General features: G+C 34.6%; 1 protein-coding gene across 2 annotated transcripts in view; it reads left to right on the forward strand.

Annotated features, from left to right (window-relative positions):
- LOC150098263 (uncharacterized) overlaps nt 1-22,219 on the forward strand; it is a 258,364-nt gene that overhangs the window by 91,318 nt on the left and 144,827 nt on the right. For both annotated transcript variants that reach the window (XM_090406219.1, XM_090406220.1), the window contains exons 5-6: nt 9,787-10,040; nt 16,592-16,673. In XM_090406219.1, the coding sequence (XP_090262345.1) occupies nt 9,787-10,040; nt 16,592-16,673 (336 nt within the window). The remainder of the gene's footprint in view (nt 1-9,786; nt 10,041-16,591; nt 16,674-22,219) is intronic.

The raw sequence follows: 22,219 nt of genomic DNA on the forward strand, positions 1-22,219 counted from the left end.
TCCTTGGTTCATTGTTATTCAGTCTTTTACATTGATATTCTGTTGGATTCGATATGTTACACACAGCTGTTTGCAGATAATGCAGAAGTAAGCAGGACGTCCATTATGAAGGTTATAAGCAGCAGGCTAGAATAGTCACAACTGTTGTACGGAAAGCAAAGTCTGATTTTGAAAAGAAACTGGCTCTGCGTGCTAAAGACAACCCACAAGAATTCTATCGATATGCTGCAAGTAAAAGAAAGAATGAATATGAAAGAATAACTCTTCTAAATCCAGATGGCATGTGGGTTACAGATGCAGAAGAGGTTCAGTTAATGAGTGCCCATTTCATTAAAAGCTATCAACCTAGTGAATGTAACTTTGAGCTCACTGTTACCTCTTCACTAGATGAAGAAACACAGGTGTATTGGGCTGAGGTATTAGAGCTGTTGCACAAACTGAATACGAATTCAGCAATAGGGACTGATGGAATATCAGCACGTGTGCTAAAAGAGTGTTCAGCTGAACTGGCCATTCCATTGCACAAGGATGGTGCAAAGACCAATGTATCCAACTATCAACCTATTAGTATCTCAGGAGTGATGGTGAAGATTTTGGAAAAATTAGTTAGGGCTTGCATTCAGAAATGGGTTGACAGTGAATCTCTATTTTGCAATGAACAACATGGGTTTACTAAGGGAAGGTCATGTTTTAGCAACTTGCTCACATTCTATAACAATGTTATCGTTGAACTAGACAAGGGGAATGGATGCACTATGATACTTTTGGATTTTGCTAAGGCTTTTGACAGAATACAGCATGGCAGACTTCTGCATAAATTGGAGAAAATTGGTTTGGGTTATACAATATTAGCATGGATAAGAGCAGGGTTTCTCAAACTTTTTCTACGACGGAACACTTCACAAATCCTGAAATTTTCACGGAACACCTTGGTTATTTTGTAATATATTAATTAATAATTAATTGATAATTTAGCTGATTTTTATTATTAATAAATAATTAAACATCAATTAAATCATCATTAAATTAATTTGTGCTGATTTTCATTGACATATCCTATTCTGATCACCAAAGATTTATATTATAAGTACTTACGAGTGAATGCAGACTTTTTCTCCTGTGTGTGTTGGAGAAAAAGTCAGTTTCCCCCTCTTTTTGTACATCCTAGAGATCTTTGTAGACTTGAGGCGGATGACTCACTATCTATTCGATCACTTCAATGAGAGATTTCTTAATACCAAAATTAAACAAAGTGCCTTGTCTTTTATTCATATTAGAATTAAAATCTGTATTCTTATTACTTTTAAAAAAATCATGGCACTCTGGTTTCAGAACAAGCACTTACACACTGCAATATGATATAGCAGATTTGAGAAGCGGATACTGACTATATCGATCTTTAATTCAGTGGAAAATTTTTCTTTATACTTCCTTGCTGATTGATCACTGACATTTGCAACACAGATGTTATTTCGTTCAGTTTTGAGAACACACCGCCCATTGTTGTAATCGGCTTGCAGGCAATTTTTATAACCAGTCTTAAACAGCGATATTCCCTTTCCCAAATGTTGAAAGGTTTCCATATGTGAAAATTAACGATACACAGATGTTATTAGGCATTCTGGGTCTGAGCTTTTCGACATATTCTCGAATGTTATTCTCATCAGAATATTTCTACTATAAAATATCTTTTCATGAAAAATGCTTAGAAAACTAAAATGATAAATTCCAGAACTTTTCGCGCAATGCCTATTTACCTTCTGCGGAACACAGTTTGAGAAACCCTGGATAAGAGGATGGCTGACTGAGATATCAAAAAGTGGTATACGGGGGATCTGAGTCTGCAAGGTTTAAGGTAACAAGTGGTGTACCACAAGGATCAGTGTTTGGTCCACTGTTATTCAATCTGTACATTAACGATATTGGGAAGGATTTGACAAGCGGCATACAGTTATTTGCTGTTGATGCAAAGATAGGTAAGGTAATCAGGAATACTGCTGATATGCAGTCTTTGCAGAATGATTTGAATAAGGCTGGAATTGTGGGCATAGGAAAATGGGTGTCAGTTCAGTGTCAGTAAATGTAAAGTCATTCACTTCGGCATGATTAGATATCCAATGTCATATTATACTGGTGGGATTAGGCTAGAAGGAACTGAGGAGGCTATGGATCTTGGAGTGTTAGTAGATAGGAAGTTGAAGTTTAGAGGCCATCTGGCAAAGATTGCAAATACAACTCAAAAGATAATTGCTGAAACGAACATTCACATGTAAAGATAAGGATGTTATTTTGCCTCTTTACGAGGCCTCGATAAGACCTCACTTGGACTATTGTGCACAGTACAATAGTCCAAGTGAGGAAACCAGGAGACCAGTCTATTTCCTCATTTCCATTGTGATTCTGATATATTGGAGAGAGAGAGTACAAAGAAGAGTGTTAAAAATGATATCAGGAATCTGGAATACTGATTATGAAGACAGATTGAGAATTTGTAGACTGCAGACACTAGCAAATAGGAGAAAGAGGGGTGATATGATTGAGACTTACCAACTTCTGAAAGGGTCATACAGGATTTCAATTAATGGAATTCTTTAATTTAAGGAGAATGGGGAAAGGACGAGAGGGCATCCTTGGAAGCTGAGAATGAAGGCCGCCAAGAAGGGTGTGAGGGCAAAATTTTTCTCTCAGAGGGTGGTGCGTGATTGGAATGGATTGCCATTGGATGTTGTGAGTGCAAGCAGTTTGAATGAATTTAAGAATAAGTATAATAGCTGGTGTGTGTAGTATGTGGCCTCCCTCAATGAGTCTCTGACTCCCTGGTGGTCTCTCTTAATAATCAGGGATGTGTGGCCGATATGCAGTACTTGCCGAATGAAATTGTGAACATGTGAAAATGGCTGTCATTTGAATGTTAGTAAAGATAAAATTACGCACTTTGGTGTAAAGAGATGTCCAGTTTCATTTTATTGGCAGGATTATGCTAGAAGAAAATGATCAGACAGGATCTAGTAGTGTTAATAGAGCAGGAATCTGAAGTTCAGAGGTCATATAGCAAAGATTGTGAATACAACTTAGAGGATAGGATCACCGAAAGAGAAACACTGTTCTAGAGCAACGTTTCTAGACTGTGTGAGAATAAATAAATTAATTAATTAATTAAAATAAATCCTTAGCCTGCCTGCAGTACTGATGTACTATATTTTACAACTTTTTGTGGGTGGGGGATTCTTAAAAAAAAAACAACTGTATTGACTATAAGCCAAACTGGAGATATAAGTTTGTAAACATTATCTGACCATTACAATTTCCAATCTATCACAAAACCATTATTTTTTTTTCTACGAAAGCATGATATCTATTCTAAACACATGCATCTTTATGTTAAGTATGCACATTTTGCAGCAAATTAGTAACCTGTGAAAAATATTAGGTAAGTTTAGTGACATTTACAAATTAGGAATGAATCATCTGTAGTTTTACTTCCAAGTAGTTTAAATTCATTAATCAGGTTTACTGTACCTAACTGATGCAATTAAATTGCACACAATATTAGGAACATGTTTTACTCGGCCAAAGCCCAATGTATTTATAAAAGAGTGAGTTTAGCACTATTACGGGAGCAGGTATACGCTACTCGCCGAGAACTTTCAAAAATAAATTCCTTGATCAGTGTACTTCGTGATATATTATCTGACATTTTGAACCCACAGCTATGGGATATTTTGGATAGAATCTCTGACTCTACAGCCAATAAAGAATTTGCTAAAGTTAAAAACCGACACCGTAAAAAATTTGAAATCCTCCAGCAACGCAATGTTACACAGCGGCTGCAATTTCATCAAGATGGTGTCGTTGTGAACCTATCATCGACAACCTTATCCAAAGAGGCCACGAGTGCATTAAGTCTTGGACACAATTTTGTCGTTACTCCAAAAAAGATGTGCCTAAAACCAAAATAATGGCTTCCGTTGAACGTGGGATTTACCACTTGCCTCCAGCCATAGCCAATAATATTAGGTTAGACGTGGCCAATATCCTTATCCATTCTAAGCCTCCCAAAAATAATATCCCACATAAAGAAATAATAGCTCTAAAAGAACTACGCAATAATAACCACATTACAATAACCAAATCAGACAAAGGAAACGCCACTGTAGTAATGGATACAACAGAGTATGAAAGAAAAATGCATGCACTGCTCCAAGACCGGTCTACATATCAAATCATAGATCGAGATCCCACCAACTCGCAAAAGAATAAGGTGTGCAAGTTACTGAACAAAATCACTTCCTGGCCTAAAGAAATTGTCAAAAAACTCAAACCCATGCACGTTAAAGCACCCAGAATATATGGTGCTCCTAAAATAAGGTACACCTTTGCGTCCTATTGTAGATAGTATAAACAGTCCTACATATAAACTAGCTAAACATTTAGCAAAATTACTAACCACTTACACAAACAATTCTCCCTCTTTTGTTAAAAATTCTACCCACCTAAAAAGTATTTTAGAAAACCACACCTTAAATAGTTCAGACCTAATGGTGAGTTTTGATATCACCTCATTATTCACTAATGTACCACTGATTGAAACGCTTAACTTACTAAATTCACAATTTCCCCCAGATATATTTCAGCTATTTAAATTCACAGTACAGGCAGGTTATTTTACATGGAAAGGGAAAATATACAAACAATTAGATGGGACAGCTATGGGTTCACTTCTTTCTCCCCCCCTTAGCCAACTTCTACATAGAACATCTGGAAAAATTAGCTATCAGCACAGCCACTCTCAAACCTAGTCTCTGGCTACGCTATGTTGACGATGTGTTTGCTATTTGGCCACATGGCCCAGACACATTGAATACATTTTTAGTGCATCTAAATAGCCAGCACCCTAAAATCCACTTTACAATGGAACTAGAAGCCAATGACTGCCTGCCCTTCTTGGACACACTGATCACACGTCTTCCAGAAGGTTCCTTATCATTTTCGGTTTATAGAAAACCCACACATACAGGGAGATACTTACCAAACAATCACACCATCACCCTTCTCAACAATATGGTATCTTAAAAACACTAACCCATAGAGCTAGAGCAATCTGTTCCAATGACATTGCTCTCACTGCTGAACTTTCTCACCTACATCAGACCTTCTTAATCAATGGTTATAATCCCCATAAAATAGATAACATACTAAATGCTACCCATAAATCCTCTCTACCTACCACAGAAGACTACAACAAAACCATCACCATCCCATACATTAAAGGCACATCTGAAAAGATATCTAGGGTGCTTAACAAACACCAACTACACACAGTATTTAAACCTTATATAAAATTAGCAACTCTCATCCGTTCACCTAAGGACAAATGCACTCCTTTATCACATCCAGGTGTCTATGAAGTGAACCTGTTCTTGCCATCAAGCCTACTACAGACAGACAAGAAGAAATGTGGACATCTGCCTCAGTGAACACAAAAAATATATCCGACACTTTCGCTATGGTAAGTCGGGTCTGGCAGACCATGCTTTGGATACCCCTGCACACAGGATCAATTGGAAAGAAACAAAAGTAATGCACAGAAGCTTCTACAAGTCAGAGAGGTTGTTCCTGGAATCAACATAAGCCTTAAAACATACTCCAAACCTTAACAAGTATGGCTATATAAATCTACCAAAGATTAGGGAGGCAGTCATCCTAAGACCAAATTAATATTTATTACTTTTATTTTTTAATTTATATTTTTTCAAACTTTCTAAGACTATCATTTGGACTACTATTTCAGAACTTGATTTTCAAATGCAAGACAACCACACCAGATTGTGGTTGTCTTGCATTTGTAACAAACTTTGTGTTGTGTGCTCTGAAGATGCTGGATATAATACCAGCGAAATATTAGCTTTTAAGTTAATAAATAGTTATTTTCTTAACCATCTGTGTTCTTATCATACCGTGAAACCTATTACAACATAAATTGCGCACGTTACCAAAATGTAATTAATAATCCCTCTTGTCAAGGTATCTTAATCCAGTTATTTTTTTTGGGTTGGGGGGATGATGACGACTATATTTAATTATTTTTTTTGAATGTGAATCCAACCAACCCACAAAAGGTTGTAAGCCTGTGTATTATTACCATGGGTAAGATTGGAGTGCTAAGAGTTATATCTAGAATCCCTGTTGTAGATACCAGACAAGCTGGAATTTTTTCAGTCCATTTCCCTCCTAGTGTGATGTTCTCACAGTAGGGGAGATGTCTTTAGGTGGGAAATGAATTTCATTTCCTGAAGATATTTGCACATGAAACATTATAAACATGTAATATGTTAGTGTCATGGTTAGGCTGAGAGTTAGGTAATCAGGAAACATTATTCAAGAGACCAATTGGAAATGTTATTACTTTCAAACATGTAATTTCAAATTTCTGTTTGAAAGTGACAGCAAAGTAATTTTTCTTTCATTATGATATTATATGGTTGGAGTTAAATGGATGTGTGATCTTACTAAGCAAGAGATTCATAAGAAACAATACTCTGCGCATAAGGATGATGTCCATTATGAAAATTATAAGGAGCAGGGTAGAATATCCACAGCTGTCGTACAGAAATGGCAGTGAATTTGAAGCCATTTGGTGTGAGGTGGAATCTAACAAAATCAATTACATAGTGGGCTGTTGTTACAGACCTGATGGATCGGTTGCTAGTGATGAAGAAATGCATCACCAAATAGAGGCGATGGGTGTGAAAAGAATAATCATAATGGGAGACTTATCACAGCACTCCGGTTTCAGAACAAGCACTTGCACGCTGCAATACGAACTAGCAGATTTGAGAAGCGGATACTGACTATATCGATCTTCAATTCAGTGGAAAAATTTTCTTTATACTTCCTTGCTGATTGATCACTGACATTGCAACATTATAATCTTTATCAACATTAAAATATATAATCTCTGCTTTGCAATGAACAGCATGGGTTTATTAATTGAAGGTTTTAGCAACTTGCTCACATTGTATAATAATGTGAGCTCATATAATAATGTTACCAACAATATTAATAGAAATAGACAAGGGAAATGGATACACCATGATACTTTTGGATTTTGCTAAGACTTTTGACAGAATGAACAAATATTGATTGGGTAGCAGTAAAATCTCATGAGAATGAAACTGAATTTATTGAGCTGTTGTGAGACAATTTCCTCAAGCAGCATGTGGTAGAAGGAACTCGAGGTCAAAGAGTGTTAGACATTATGCTGAAACTCCCTCTGACACTATAATATCGGGAGTTGGGGGTTCAGTTAAAGACGTGACTATTCTGCCTCTGGTTGGTGACAGTGATCATGCGGTACTCACTTGGGAAGTGATTAAGTTTTTGAATGTTCCATTCAAAAGGGTTACATGCTGAACCACAATCTAGGACCAACTGAGGAGTATACTGAGTTCAGCAGAATGATATCAGTTGTTGGATGGGAAGCATTTCAAAAATATTTAAGTGATTCAATATCAGAATGTGTCCCATGAGTTCAAAAATTAAATAGGGTAAGCGTCGAGTCATTGTGTAATCTTATTAAGCAAGAGATTCATAAGAAAAGGATGATGTGGAAGGAATAATGTGTGCTTAAGAATGATGTCCATTATGAAAATTATAAGTAGCAGGCTAGAAAAGTCGCAACTGTTGTACGGAAAGTTAAGTTTGAGTATGAAAAGAAACTGACTTTGCAAGCTAAAGACAACCCACAAGAATTCTATCGATATGCTGCAAGTAAAAGAAAGAATGAATAAAAGAATAACTGCAAGTTATTCTTTTATTCAAAAAGAATGCTGCAAGTAAAAGAATAACTCTTCTGAATGCAGTGGTGTGAAGGTGACAGATGCAGAAGTAGTTATTCAACTAATGATTGCCCATTTTGCTAAAAGCTGTCAACATGGTGTATGCAATATTGAGTTCACTGCTACCTCTTCACCAAATGAAGAAACTCAGGTGTACGAAGAGGAGGTATTAAAGCTGTTGCACAAATGGAATAAGAATTCAGCAGTAGGGTCTAATTGGATATCAGCACAGGTGCTACAAGAGTGTTCAGCTGAACTAGCTATTCCTTTAACCAAGCTATATAATTTGAGTTTCAGAACAGAGAAGATTCCACAGGAATGGAAAGAATGTATGGTAATCCCATTGCACAAGGTGCAGTGCAAAGACTGATGTATCCAACTTTCGATCTATTAGTATCTCTGAAGTGGTGGTGAAGATGTTGGAAAAGTTGGTTAGGGCTTGCATTCAGAAATGGGTTGACAGGGAATCTCTGCTTTGCAATGAGCAGCATGGGTATATTAATTGAAGGTTTTAGCAACTTGCTCACATTTATAATAATGTGAGCTCATATAATAATGTTACCAACATTATTAATAGAAATAGACAAGGGAAATGGATACACCATGATACTTTTGGATTTTGACAGAATACAGCATGGAAGACTTTTGACAGAATACAGTATGGAAGACTTTTGACAGAATACAGCATGGAAGACTGTTGGATAAGTTGGAGAATATGGGTTTGGATTATAAATTTAATTTAATGTGGTTAAGAGGATGGCTGATTGACAGATATCAAAAAGTGGTATACAGGGAATGTGAGTCTGCAAGATTTAAGGTAACTAGTGGTGTACTACATGGATTAGTCCTTGGTCCACTGTTATTCAATCTGTACATTAATGATATTGGGAAGGATTTGACAGGCAACACACAGCTATTTGCTGATAATGCAAAGATAGATAAGGTAATCAGGAATTTTGCTGATATGCAGTACTTGTAGAAGAATGTTTTAAATAGGCTGGAATTGTGCGCATAAGAAAATGGATGTCAGTAAGTGCTAAGTCATGCACTTTGGTATGATTAGATATTCACTGTCATATTATATTATATCCAAGGATCTTGTAGCATTAGTAGATATCAAGTTGAAGTTCAGGGGCCATGTAGCAAAGGTTGCAGATACAACCTGAAAAATTATTACAATGCGAATTTTTCATATATAAATATAAGGATGTTATTTTGCCTCTTTACAAGGCCTTGATTGACCTCACTTGGACTATTGTACGCATATCTAGTCTCCTGGTTTCCATTGTGATTCTGATACAGTGGAGAGATTACAAAGGTGAGTGTTAAAAATTATGCCAGGATTATGGAATACTGATTATGAAGTCAGATTGAGAATTTGTGGACTGCAGACACTAGCAAATAGGAAAAAGTGAGGTGATATAATTGAGACTTATATACTTCTGAAAGGGTCATACAGGATTTCAGTTGATGGAATGTTTAATTTTATGGAGGGTGGGAAAAGAATGAGAGGTCATCCTTGGAAGCTGAGAATGGATGCTGCTAAGAAGGGAGTGATGGCTAGATTTTTCTCTCATAGAGTAGTGTATAATTGGAATGAATTGCCATTGGGTGTGGTATATGCAAGCAGTGTGAATGAATCCAAGAATAAGTATGATAGTTGGTGCGTGTAGTATGTGGCCTCCCTCGATGAGTCCCTGACTCCCTAGAGGTCTCTTTTAATAATAATGATTCTATATCAAATTGTAAAAAGGCTAATAATGTGCAGTAAGAAACACACAGTGTTTCTTACTGCACATTATATAGAAGAAATAAAGGATTGTAAAGAATTTCTTTGCATATACTGTCATAAAACTGCAGTAATAGAGTAATTTAAAGATTTGACTTTTTTCATTTAAGATATATATTAATATTATATAATTAATTTTTAATGAATTTTTTTTTTCAGGAATTAAAAAAGATAGAGAAAATTAAAGAAAAAGAAGCTAAACGACTCTTAAGAGAAGAAGCAAAAAAGAGCAAAAAATTGCAGGAAGAGCAGCATAGAGAAAATAAACAACAAGAACGATTAAAAGCAAAACAAGAAAAGAAAGAAATCGAATTGAAATTGAAGGAGGAAAAAATGCAATTCAAGCAACAAAAAAGAGAGAGAGCAGAAAAGGAACGTTTAGAAAAGCAACAGCAAAAGCAGCAGATGTTAGAGTAAGTTTTCTGTGTGTATATATATATATATACAGGGTGTTCGGGATAAATTTGACAGTTTCGTAAGGAAAAAGAAAATCTTCTTTGTATCTATTAAATTTAATGAATTGACAAAAAAACATTACAGGCAGAGTTAATTACAATGCTATTCAACAAGATTTACTCAAAATAACCACCATTAGCATCGATCACAGCTTCAATTCTGCTTCGGAACCTCGAACAAGCTGATGCTACAGTCTCCCTGGGAAGGGCCGCAAAAACTGTTTTAATTTTATCCATTAACTGGGCTTTTGTATTACTGGAAGTGCGATTGGTGTCTTTTTCAACTGCGCCCCATACAAAATAATCCATGGGGTTAAGGTCTGGGGAGTTTGGAGGCCAAACATTTGGACTGGTGAAGTCGTAGAAATTTTCAGACAACCATTTTTGACTTTTCCCAGAGGTGTGGCAAGGGGCCGAATCCTGCTGCCATACATACGGCCTACCATTGGCTACCCTTGTTATCCAGGGCTTGACTACAGTTAGCAACTCCACGAACAAAGCCCGAATTCCAATGCCAGGGTTCTTCAACACCTGTTCCTGCAGATTTGCGAGGAATTCTGCTGTACGAACGCAATCAGATCGTCTGCTAGGGATCTTTCTTCTTGCTACATCCTCGTAGTCACCATTGCAAGTCTCTAGTTCATGCCTGATTGTTTTTACTGTATTCAGGGAGCATTGGGCAGCAGTCGTAATATCCTTATTTTGATGGCGGGCACGAATCATCATGATGCAAGTTGTTCTCTTCCATGATTCAGGTGGGTTCCAGCTATCCATCCTTTCTGACATCTTGTATATGAATGAAGAAGGGTCCAAACTTTTAAATGAAGAGAAGTGTGTGTTAATACATGTAACTTACGGAAAAATATAATTAATTATAAATATGTCAAATTTATCCCGAACACCCTGTATATATATATATACATACATACATATACACACACACGTTTATTGTGATCACTTTGGGACAATCACTTTTCGATAACAATAACTGGCTGATAACATTAAGCAAAGGATATAAAAAATTGCATCATTTATTTCAATTTATTGTTATGAACATAATTTAATTTATTGTTATAAACAACTTTTTAATAAGCAACAACATAAAATTTATTTAAAAAAACTTATCTAGTGTTGTCTATTGTGTCTTGTAGTTCATGAATAAATTGCTCATACTCATAAAGCCTTTCGAAGTTTATTTCTCTATGTTGCACACAGTGACAAAATATTCATAGAGTTTCTTACATCTGGGCATTGGTTGGAGGAGCTTGTAAAATTTGTTCTTCTATACTTGTTTTAGGTTCACTTTCTTCTATTAGTTTAAAGTTCTCATCAGAAGCAGCTTGACATATTTCCAACACTGTCATTGTAACTACCACTTCGATGTTGTTATCAATATCCAACAAATTTTCAAATTCTTATTTTGACATATCGTTTGGGGTTTTATCAAAAATTTTATTTGTAAGATATTCAAATTCTTTGGAAGAAAGAGGTTTGGAATTTGTCTTAAAAAATCCACCTTTTTGGAAGCAATTTTCAATAGTTTTCTCTGAGACTTGCTTCCATGACATTGCTACCAAATGCAATGCATCAAGAAGGGAAATCTTTTGTGCAATTGCACTTGCATCAGATTGGTCTTTTATATAATCAAGTTCAGCTATAATTCTTGCATGAACTTCCCCTGCTGTAAAATGTCATTAGTCATCCAAGCATTTGCACTAGAACAGTAGTCAACAGGCAAACTTTTGACACCTTTAAAAGTTTTTTTTATTTTTTCCAATCACTAGAAGTTCTCATTTCTCACCTTTCATGTTAGCACAACAAAGAACTCACATGCTCTTTTGAAGATTTATATCCATTAGTACTTTCACTTTTCAACAAATTAGTATGCTCAGGCATTTCACGAAAATAGTCCTGTTTCGCCTGCATTGTAAATATCCTTGGAAGAATATTCAGCAATAATATTTGGCCACTCGGTCTTAATCCACTCATCAGCTGATACAAAGTTAGCACTTTTGTCTTCATGAATATGCTTGTACACAATGTTCTCTCACTTTTCCACCTGTTAAACCATCCATCAGTTGCAGTGAAATTTTCTTTGCCCATTGTTTTTGCAAGTTCTGCTTTTTTGATGCATTAAAGGTCCATTAATCGAAGCATTCTTTTCACGAACATTACTAAAGCAACTTTCTAATGCTGATTCAACTTGAGTATCCTTACCAGATTGGGCTCCCTTCTGATCCATGTTCTCATTAGTAAGAGCTGAAGTTTCAATGTTTGATCTGTTTTTTTAAGATCTTACACAAGAGTGGTTGTGAAATTTTTAAATATACATCTGCACTACGCTGACTCATTTTGGGCAACTTATCATAGCACTCCAAAAATCTTTGCTGTTCTTGAAAAGATAAATCTTTACATTTTTACTTGCTTCTGCTGTAATGCTAAAGGCTTTTTAATGTGTACTTAGTCAAATTGACTTACTGAAAGAGAGCACGAAAATAAACTTGAAAAATTACAATTACAATGTATTTACCCCCCCCCCCCCCTTGCATTTTCCTGGAAGATTTAAGATTTACAGAAGATTGAGATTACCCCACCTGCATTTGCCTGGAAGATATGAGATTTACGGAAGAATAAAATTAAAGGAAGATTAACAAAAAAACAATCAGGTTTCAACAAATGTTCTTTGTCAAATTTTCGCCTGATTAACCCTTATTTTTAGAATTCTGAGATGCAAAAGGCTAAACTTCTGAGGATTTTGATAAAATAATCGTAACTTTGATTATAAGAGACAGATTATTTTTAATTCATTTTAAATGGTGTGTTTTGGGACCGACTGATATTGATAACAATAGCCAATTGATAATATTATCCTCGATCACAATAAGCATATTCTACTGTATTTCCCTTTTATAACCTTTAGGTTTACAACCTTTCACTGATGCTGTTGTTAAAAAATATATTATTAAAAAATGTTAGCCCAAAAAGATGGCTTGCTCTGAATTTTTTTCTTTCATTTTCTTTCTTTCTTTCTTTTTTTTTAAGTTAATGTTGTTAGTGTTCAAAGTTTTCACCAAAGAAGTTAGTTTTGAATTTTTTGTGAACTTTTCTGTTTTTCATTTATTTAAGAATTATTATTATTATTATTATTATTTTTTTGACTTTACACTCCAAGAGTGTGAAAAATTTAAGATGCCTGTACATATTTTAATATGAAATTAACAATAAATTAGATATAACAATAAAACTTTCTGATCAGATAAAAATCCTTCCTAAGCTAAAAAAATAAGCAATCTTATTGCTAGCTTATGAAGATTTTTATGTGATCAGAAAGATTTATTATTAGGGATTATTGCATTAATAATCCTTATTGCTCATTCATTTTTATTTGCCCGTTTTATTTTTCAGTCAGGCTTCTTTTTTTTTTCTAAACACCTCTGCAATATTTTATGATCAGAACATGCTTTTCAGTTTGAAAGCCCTGTGTTTAAATCTCATCTAGGATGTGAATTCTCAACTGGAGTTTGAGATAGCACTCTAATATGATAGCAACCCCCCCCCCCTCCCCTCTTGAAAGCATGCATTTTTCCTCCTATAAAATTGATAAAACTATGATGCAGAACAATATCTGTGAATTCCTCCTACCTATGAAGTGGATATAAAACTTCAGTAATTTGAGTTGGTTAAGACTGATAATTTGGAAATCCTGATCTAGAGACCTAAGATTCAACTCTTCCAAACAAATTCAGACTTTTGATTTATGATTTGTGCATTAGCAGTGTAATAAAACTATGAAACTAAACAAAATATTAGACCCTGTTGCAAAAACTAAAAGTATTGATTGACTCCACATATAGTGTTCTGCAAAGACAATAAAATCAGAATGTCTTGGTGGACTCAATAAGTCAGGAACCTTCAGTTTCTCTTCCAGTCAGATCCTATATAATTGAAGTCCAGCTCTCTTGGGACCCATCTATAAAGAACTTCAATAAAACTGAATGCAATTATCATACAGGACTTTCAATGTTCCAAGTAAGATTCATGGCATATTTGAGACCAGTGCTTTTTTTCTGATGGTATGCAGTACCGGTACCTTTTTTTCCTTAAGTTTTTAAAAATTTGCGATTTATTGACAGCAAAATGTATTATAAATATTCTGGTAGGCTGTACTATGTTCACGAATTGAATTTTCAGTTTTGATTACTCATAAGTTGGTACCCTGCTTTCCTGTTTCATAGGTTGGTACGTAACCGGAAACAGGAAGTTGTGTTCACTTCCGATTGCTTCCAATATTAGTTTATCAATTCTATATTCACTCTGCAACAGGCAGGTCTTCACCTGAGTTTTGAATTAATCTAAATTAAATCAGTGCAATCATTTTTCAAAATGAGTAAAATAAGCAGTTACTTTATGCCAATGAGAAAAAAAGTAAGACTGAAGAAGCAGAAATTGTTGAATCTACTTGTGATCCCGTAAAACAGAAAACCAGCACAGAAAATACACTTGGTGAAGAGGATCACGAAAACGAGACGAAGATCCACGTGGTCAAAAGGAAGCAGCTTCTGATAATGATTGGCCTGAATGTTGGACATTTTTGCAGAAAAATGACTTCTGTGAGAGAAACGAGTGGCTGTATGTCAAGAATAAAATGTTGGGCTGCAAAGCGTGTTGTGATGTCGGAAGTCCTGTCATCGATAAACACATGGGAACAAAATTTTCAGCGGAGTGGTCAAATGGTAAAATCAGTCATTTTGGAGAATCTCGCAAACAACAGTTAATGTCATTAAGAAAAAAGATTTACGATCATAAGGAGAGTGCAGCGCACAAAGCGAGGCGACGAGGGTATATTGGAGGATATGTTAAAAGTGTGTAAGTTGCTGTAATAACAACTTCATGGCGAGTACTGGCACCTTTTTTTCCAGAAAAAAAGCACTGCTTGAGGCTAAGAAACACTTAGAAAGAAACCAGAGAAAGATGAACAAGTATGATTCAGACTGAATTTGGTTGCCAGCCCTATCTACATTTCTGACGTATAACGATAATTCTAAACTGTTAATGGTTTTTCTGCTTTAACTGAAAAAACTAACTGCATTAATTCTCTTCTTGTATGAAGACATGTGGGACCTCTATTTGTACAAACATGTTTGCCACACTGAAATAATTATTTAGTAATCTCAAAATATTTGATTTTGAGATTACTAAACATTTTACATTTTGTAAAACATCATCAGCATCATCATAAAATTTATTATCAGAATGACTTGCATTTAATTTAAATGTGTACTTGTAAAATTTTTGGCTAAGTTTCATAGTCATTGTCAATACAATTTTAAATTTATGCTCTCCATAAAGTAAACAAATTATTTTAAAAATCGAGATGCAAGAGGAAGAATTCATAAAATCTAAAAATTTTTAAAAATTTTCAGCTAAGTTTCATAGCCATTATCAATACCATATTGGCATTATTTGACAGTGATAAAAATTCAGCTTATTTGGATTAATTTTTGTTACTATATGTCTTGAATATGATATAGTTCATGTTCTGTATGTTAAATAATTTTAAGCGTGTTGCTTTTGTAATTCTAACAAACCGCAGAGCGTGCAGATAATAAAGGCATTCGTACTGATTGCAGAGATACTCCTAGTTCTATTTCTAGATCTATTTTCTGGAGAACAAAAGCCATTTATTTTATTCCTTTATGCTACACTCCTGTACAAATTGCCATGATACACATGGCAATTTGTACAGGAGAGCAACATGCCCAAAAAATTCTAAACAAAGCCAAAATCTTCTCAATGTATCCATTACTCTTTGTTTTACTAATGAAAGCATGTTTTGCTTTCTGTCAGATGTTTGTTATCAGTCATCATTTTTACTAAGAGAAATGCACGTAACTAAATGCATTACCATCGTAGTACTACTACTGCTCTCTAGTCAAATTTCCAGAAAAACGTCTGGATACCAAGTTTCATTGCCGTTCAAATTAGGTTCATCTGTTCAATGGGTTTGTTTTAATCCATAATGCAACTATATATCAGCATTTCATGAACTACTCGGTAATTACAGGTTTTTCTAAATAGTAGGCTCCATTTATCTTCTGTACTCTTTTCTCTGGAATTGTTTGGTTATATTCATAAGTTAGCTTTACTGTGTTCTTCTATATGTTCTTTAAAATCATATGCTGATTTACTTACCTGAAACTTAGTGTATGACTTTTTTTATATGACCACTTTTTTGATTTCTTCGTCTGCCATGGAATTCAGATTTTATTATTTTACAGAAGTTTAACAATGTACTTCCAAAATATGTAGGGTTTTTTTTTTTAATCCTTTAATTTAATATTTGTATACTTGAATTTCTAGTTCAAATCTGAAATTATGACAATTTCATATTTTTTTAAAAACTTTTCTTAAACTTTTCTTTTCAGCATGATAGTTGTATTCTGCTTTGATTTAATATATATGAAGGAAAAATAATTATTTTAATTATTAGTTTTTTAATTTTTTTTTAGAGTTAAGATGGAAGAAAAAAAACGGAAGGAAGAAGAAAAACAGAAAAAAATAACTAAAAAGAGAAAAGCAGAAGAAGAAGAGGTTTGTTTTGATATTTATATATACAGCAATTTCTTGATTAATGCGTTCTTTAAAATGGGTGTCGAAAACGCAGCAATCAAATGTAATAGCCTATGGGAAAAAGTATAATTCGTTCCTCAAACTTCTTTTTTTTTCTTGATCCTTAATTTTTTGTATAAAAGAATTAGGGTATGTCTCAGGACCTAGTTAAAGGAAAACCCTGAAGCTGAAAGACAATAAAATATATTCAGAATTATAAAACACATTATAAATTTATTATTCTACTTCTTAACAAAGAATTGAACTAATGTAGTTTGGCAGGCATTCTGTTTTTTTTTATTTTTTTTTTTTATACAACATATGGTATGGCCCTATTGCCTCTTCTGCAAATGTTACTGCTTCTCTTTTCATCAGGGTCAGCTTCTAAGCATTCCTGCTGAAAAATTTTGATTGTACAAAAACTATTTTCAAATTATTTCTATGAAATCTCTTTTGACTGACTGTTAAATTTTCTTCATATTCTTCAGGATGTTCCTGCTGTGCATTTAAATTGAGTAGGTCGGAAACACTCAATTCCTCAGAATTAGATGTAATTAGCTCTTCGACATTTTTATTGTCAATCTCATCAAAGCCCATCATACATGCCTGATGCTAGCAATTTTCTCAACAACATTATCCATTTCATTTGAAAAGCATCTAAAATCATTTGCACAAATGTGGTAGAATGTGCTTCCAAATGGCTCGCATATTGCTAGCAGTAATTTCATTTGACTTTGCGACTTTATAACAAGGCTGAGATTTCTCTGATTTGGCCAGAAATGTCTTGGAAGGCATTCGCTTCCAAAAAAGGCTGATTTCGTCAACACTAAATATTTGTTGGTCACAATACCCCCCTTCTTCCACAATTTTCTTCAAAATCTCCGGATAATTTGCGGTCACTTCCTTATCTGCACTTGCAGCTTTGTCTGTGATTTGAACATTATGTAGGCTATTTCTCTTTTTGAAATGCCTACATAATGCTCAAACCACCCAGCACTAGTATGGAATTTTTCTTTTCCATTATTGATAGCCTTTTCTTTCAAAGGTTGCAAAAAGACAATGCTTTTGATTTAATAAGGTCAGTGCTTATCAGGATCCGTTTTTGGTTAGGATCTTTGATCCAAGTAGAAAGAGGTCTCTCTAATTCAATTATTGTGATACTGTACTTTGATTTCAAGTGGTCTGCATGCATGATGAACATGAAGTGGTGCAGCCTTACCTTTCTCTTTGTATTCAGCAGCTTTGCTTAATTGCTCTTATAGTTGATTCATCCATTTTGTGTTCTTGTCCTATCTTTGCTATGGACTCGCCTTTTTCATTTTCTTTATTATTTCAAGTTTTTCTTCTAATGAGATTACTTTTTGAATCTTTTTCACACTTCCACTTTTTTGCTTACTAATTCTTTTACTCATGATTAAAGGTTGGGAAAATATTTTAAAATAAATAAGTAAGGAAAACGGTTGCAAAGGAGGCACAAGATACGATCAGCAAAATGCTATGTAATTAGCAGACAACATAAATTTAGGCAGTAAATTTGGAACATAGTGTACATGGAAATAGTGTAGTATGTCATTAAAAATAACTTTGTAAAATATTTTAAATCGGTAACTAAATTATTTCATGCTGGTGAATGATTTTTTAAAATAGTTAGCCATAAAAAATGTATGGATAGAAAATTTTTAAAATCTATAACATTTATTTTTAAGATGTATAGAGGTGCACTAATCGAAATTTAGATGTGCATTAATTGTATTTGGGTATAGAAAAAAAAATGATGCATTAATCCAGGGATTGCTGTTCAGGAACATTGGGGTTGAGATGTTCAAGATTACATTATTGCCTAGTAGCAATGTTTAATTGCAGGGTTGTAGAGAACATGTTCCAAAATTTATTTTTAAATGATGATTTGAGCCAATTATGGTGTAAAACAAAAATAAAGGTGAAACAAGCTCATTTATAAGCTTAAGGTAAAACACTAGGACAGGTGGTGTGCAACAAGATTGCTTTGAGCGGAACTTTGCTATTCTGAATGACTCTATGGTTTTTCCTGTGATATTGGTCTTTGCATGAAACTCACTTGATTGAAATGAGAGATCCAACATTCATCCAAGTGATGCCTGTGATTAATACCAGTTGACTAACAGTCATGTAGGATGCCAAGATTATTGCACTGCACCATCTCTAGTTATGTTTACTATTTCAGTTGTGTTCTTGTTAGCAGTAATGTAGAAACTTCAGTTTTATTTTAACTTTTATGTTAATCTTTGACTATTCCCTCTGTATCTGTAATTAATCCTTAAAAATTTAACCATGGCCAGATCTTTTGCAAAATATGTTGATTGGATTTTAACCGTGTAGATGCGAACACAGATTGATAAGAAAATTTATTGACTTAATTGCTAATATTTCACTGGTATTCTATCCAGCATCTTCAGAGCACACAAAGAAAGTTTGTTACAGTAGCGAGACAATTTGGTCTTAGGATGACTGTCTCCCAAATCTTTGGTAGATTTATACAGCCATACTCGTTGAACAAGACAGTCATTCCAAAGACCAAATTAATACCTGCTTTCTGTCTCGTTTTTTTTTTTTTTTTTTTCTCCAACTTAGATGGCGTCTAATTATGACTTTAGTCTTAGTGTTGCATGCTACAATTGCTCATACTAGTCCCACTATTATACTAGATTGCGGTTGTCTTGCTACTGTAACAAACTTTATTTGTGTGCGCTGAAGATGCTGGAGAGAATACCAGCAAAATATTAGCAATTAAGTCAATAAATAGTTATTTTCTTATCGATCTGTGTTCGCATCTATACCGTTAAAATCCAATCATCATGTGAGACAAACACGTAAGCCTTTCCACACGGTTTTGCAAAAATATATCTAACATATTGAGCTTGTGATTGAGCTCAATAAAATCATAGTATCTATTATTTGTTCTTAAACATTCTCCAGCTGGAAATTTGCAAGACTTCAGGTATAATTTTATTACTTTATTCATTCTAAACAGTTACAAATATAAACATCTATAAACTGCTATAAACATCTCCATCAATAGTACCAGACACCTAGAATACATTGTCCTAGAATCACTAATTATGAAGTAGTTGCCTTATACTTTGAATGTGAAGTAATTAGTAGTAGAAAAATGCTACTCCATTCTTCTTTTTTACTAGTAAACGTTATTGTACTGACTTTCTTGTCCTGAAGAAGCCAGACAGAATAGCTGGTGAAACTTGTTGACAATTGTGTATATCTTTTAATATTTATGGTCAACTAATAAACCAAAAGAAAATAACTCAATTTTAATGTTCTACTCTCTATTGGCCTTAAACCACAAATGCATATGATGGTACAATTTGATCAGATTTCATGCATCCAAATGAATGCATGAGATGGCCCCAAATTTGGGAAGCATTAATCCTCAGATCTTCAGCCCAGCGGCCAAGACTATCCAATTTAACATACTAGGGGGTGCTGTTTAGGACTCTAGGCTGGATTTAGTGCCTGCATGTGCATATCGTTGTTTTTTTGTGATCCTAATGAAGGCAATGTAATATGGTCAAAATATAGGAAAGTATTAATTAAAGCTTTTATAATTAATATTTTAGTATATGTTATTTAAAAAAATAATAATAATAGTTAGGCTTATACATTGGTTACTTCCTATCTATAAGAACAGACAACATCTAACCATCTTCCTGTATCTCCTTCAATACTAACTGCTGATTAACAACTCAAGTAGAAACTGTGTATTGCTTGATATCATGTCCCGTTTACATCATATAACTGGAGCAATTTGAACAGCTTTCCTCTTGGCACCTTGTCATATGCCTTTTCCAGGTCTAGAAAACTTAAATGCAGATCCTTGTTATATTCCCATGATTTCTCAACTATTTGTTTTAACATGAAAATCTAATCCTGACAACCTCTGTTTGGCCTGAATCCAGCTTGTTCTTCTCCAAGCTTCTCCTCCACAATTTTTCTTAGCTGATTCTCAAGAATACCTGCATAAATCTTACCAGGAACACTCAGAAAAATTCCTCTGTAATTTTCGCATTCAGCTTTATTCCTATTTTTATAGATGGGTACTATGAGTGCTCTACTCCAATCTTCTGGAATTCGACCCTCTGACCAGCTCTTCTGAATTATGCAGTGTAGCCACTTTAAAACTTTTATACTTCTACATTTCAGGGTTTATGATAGCTTTTATTACTCAAGTACAGATATATTCCAGATGGAATTCTTGTTGAGTGTTTTTTTTCCACTGCTCTTGTTACTGCTCGTTTCATTTAGAGGCACAAATGTTTGCATTTGTACCTCTGTTTTGTGTGCTTTATTGATGGTTCCTGCCAGTCCTATGTGCTCTCTTTCCTGCCATATTGTTTATTTACTCTTGTTAAAGAGTGGTAAGAAAATTCTGTCATCTATATAGCACGTTTACTTCTTTTTTTTCTTTCTTTCTTTTTTTTTTTTTTTGCCTACTCAAATTTTTTGAGACTTCATAGCTCAGTCAGTATAGACGAAGACCTGGGTTCGATTCCTGTCAGTGGAACGAGGAACCTTTATCTGGTCTCTTTTTATGAAAGGTGAGTTAGCCAGTCTCATATGGAGGTATGGAGTTTTTTCACTTGGAAACTCAGGTTTTTCGTCCCCAAGAACAGGCAAACTGGCCCTGTGAACACAATGGATTATAGTCAATGAATACGTCCCAGCCATATGCCAGTCCCGTGCCCGGATAAAATTTGAGGGGGGGGGGGAAACAATGGTGACCTACCCTGTAAAAATCTCACCAGGAACACTTTATGGGCAATGCCTACAAAGTCACCTAGGATCAGAAATGACTGAAGGGAAAAACCACCACCACCAGATTTTTTTCTTTATATTTTCTATTGCTAACAAAATATTATTTTCAACATCTTTTTAATTGCAATGGGAATTTGATCTAGCATTCTGCAAATGTCAAAAACAATGATACATTTTTATTTTTTATTGAAAATAATACTATATAAATATGAAATTACTGGCAAAAAAAAATCTAGTTGTATGCATTATTTTATTTTCTAGTTTTAATACAAAATCTGAATAATTTTATGCATATTTCCCATGGCATTACTCAGTTTTGTTTTGTGACCTGGAAGGTTTGTGCTTTAACTATTTGCAATATGAACTTATAAAATGGCATTAGTTCTGTGGTTCTTAGTACATTATATGCCAGCCTGGTTGGCCGAGTGGATAGCGTATCCGCTCTCCAGCCAAAAGGCTATGGGTCCGAATCCCACCGTGATTGTCTCTGTGGAAATACCAGTGGTGGCCAACAATAGATGGTGTTGGTGTAGTTGATGATTGAATGGTGGAGATGGAGTTGTAGAGCAGGTGCCCTCTGTCGATGAGTCCTTGGACTCCCTGTAGGTGTCAAATAACAATAACAATAATTATAGTTCATTTTGTAATAGTGGTGTTCACTGTAGTGTGCTTGTGGTACTGGCTTTGGCAATCACAGAAATGATAATTCCTTACTAGTTGGT

The sequence above is a fragment of the Typopeltis vanoorti genome, chromosome 16, assembly GCF_054136105.1.
Source record: "Typopeltis vanoorti isolate ZY-2024b chromosome 16, IOZ_Tvanoo_1.0, whole genome shotgun sequence".
NCBI lineage: Eukaryota > Metazoa > Arthropoda > Arachnida > Uropygi > Thelyphonidae > Typopeltis > Typopeltis vanoorti.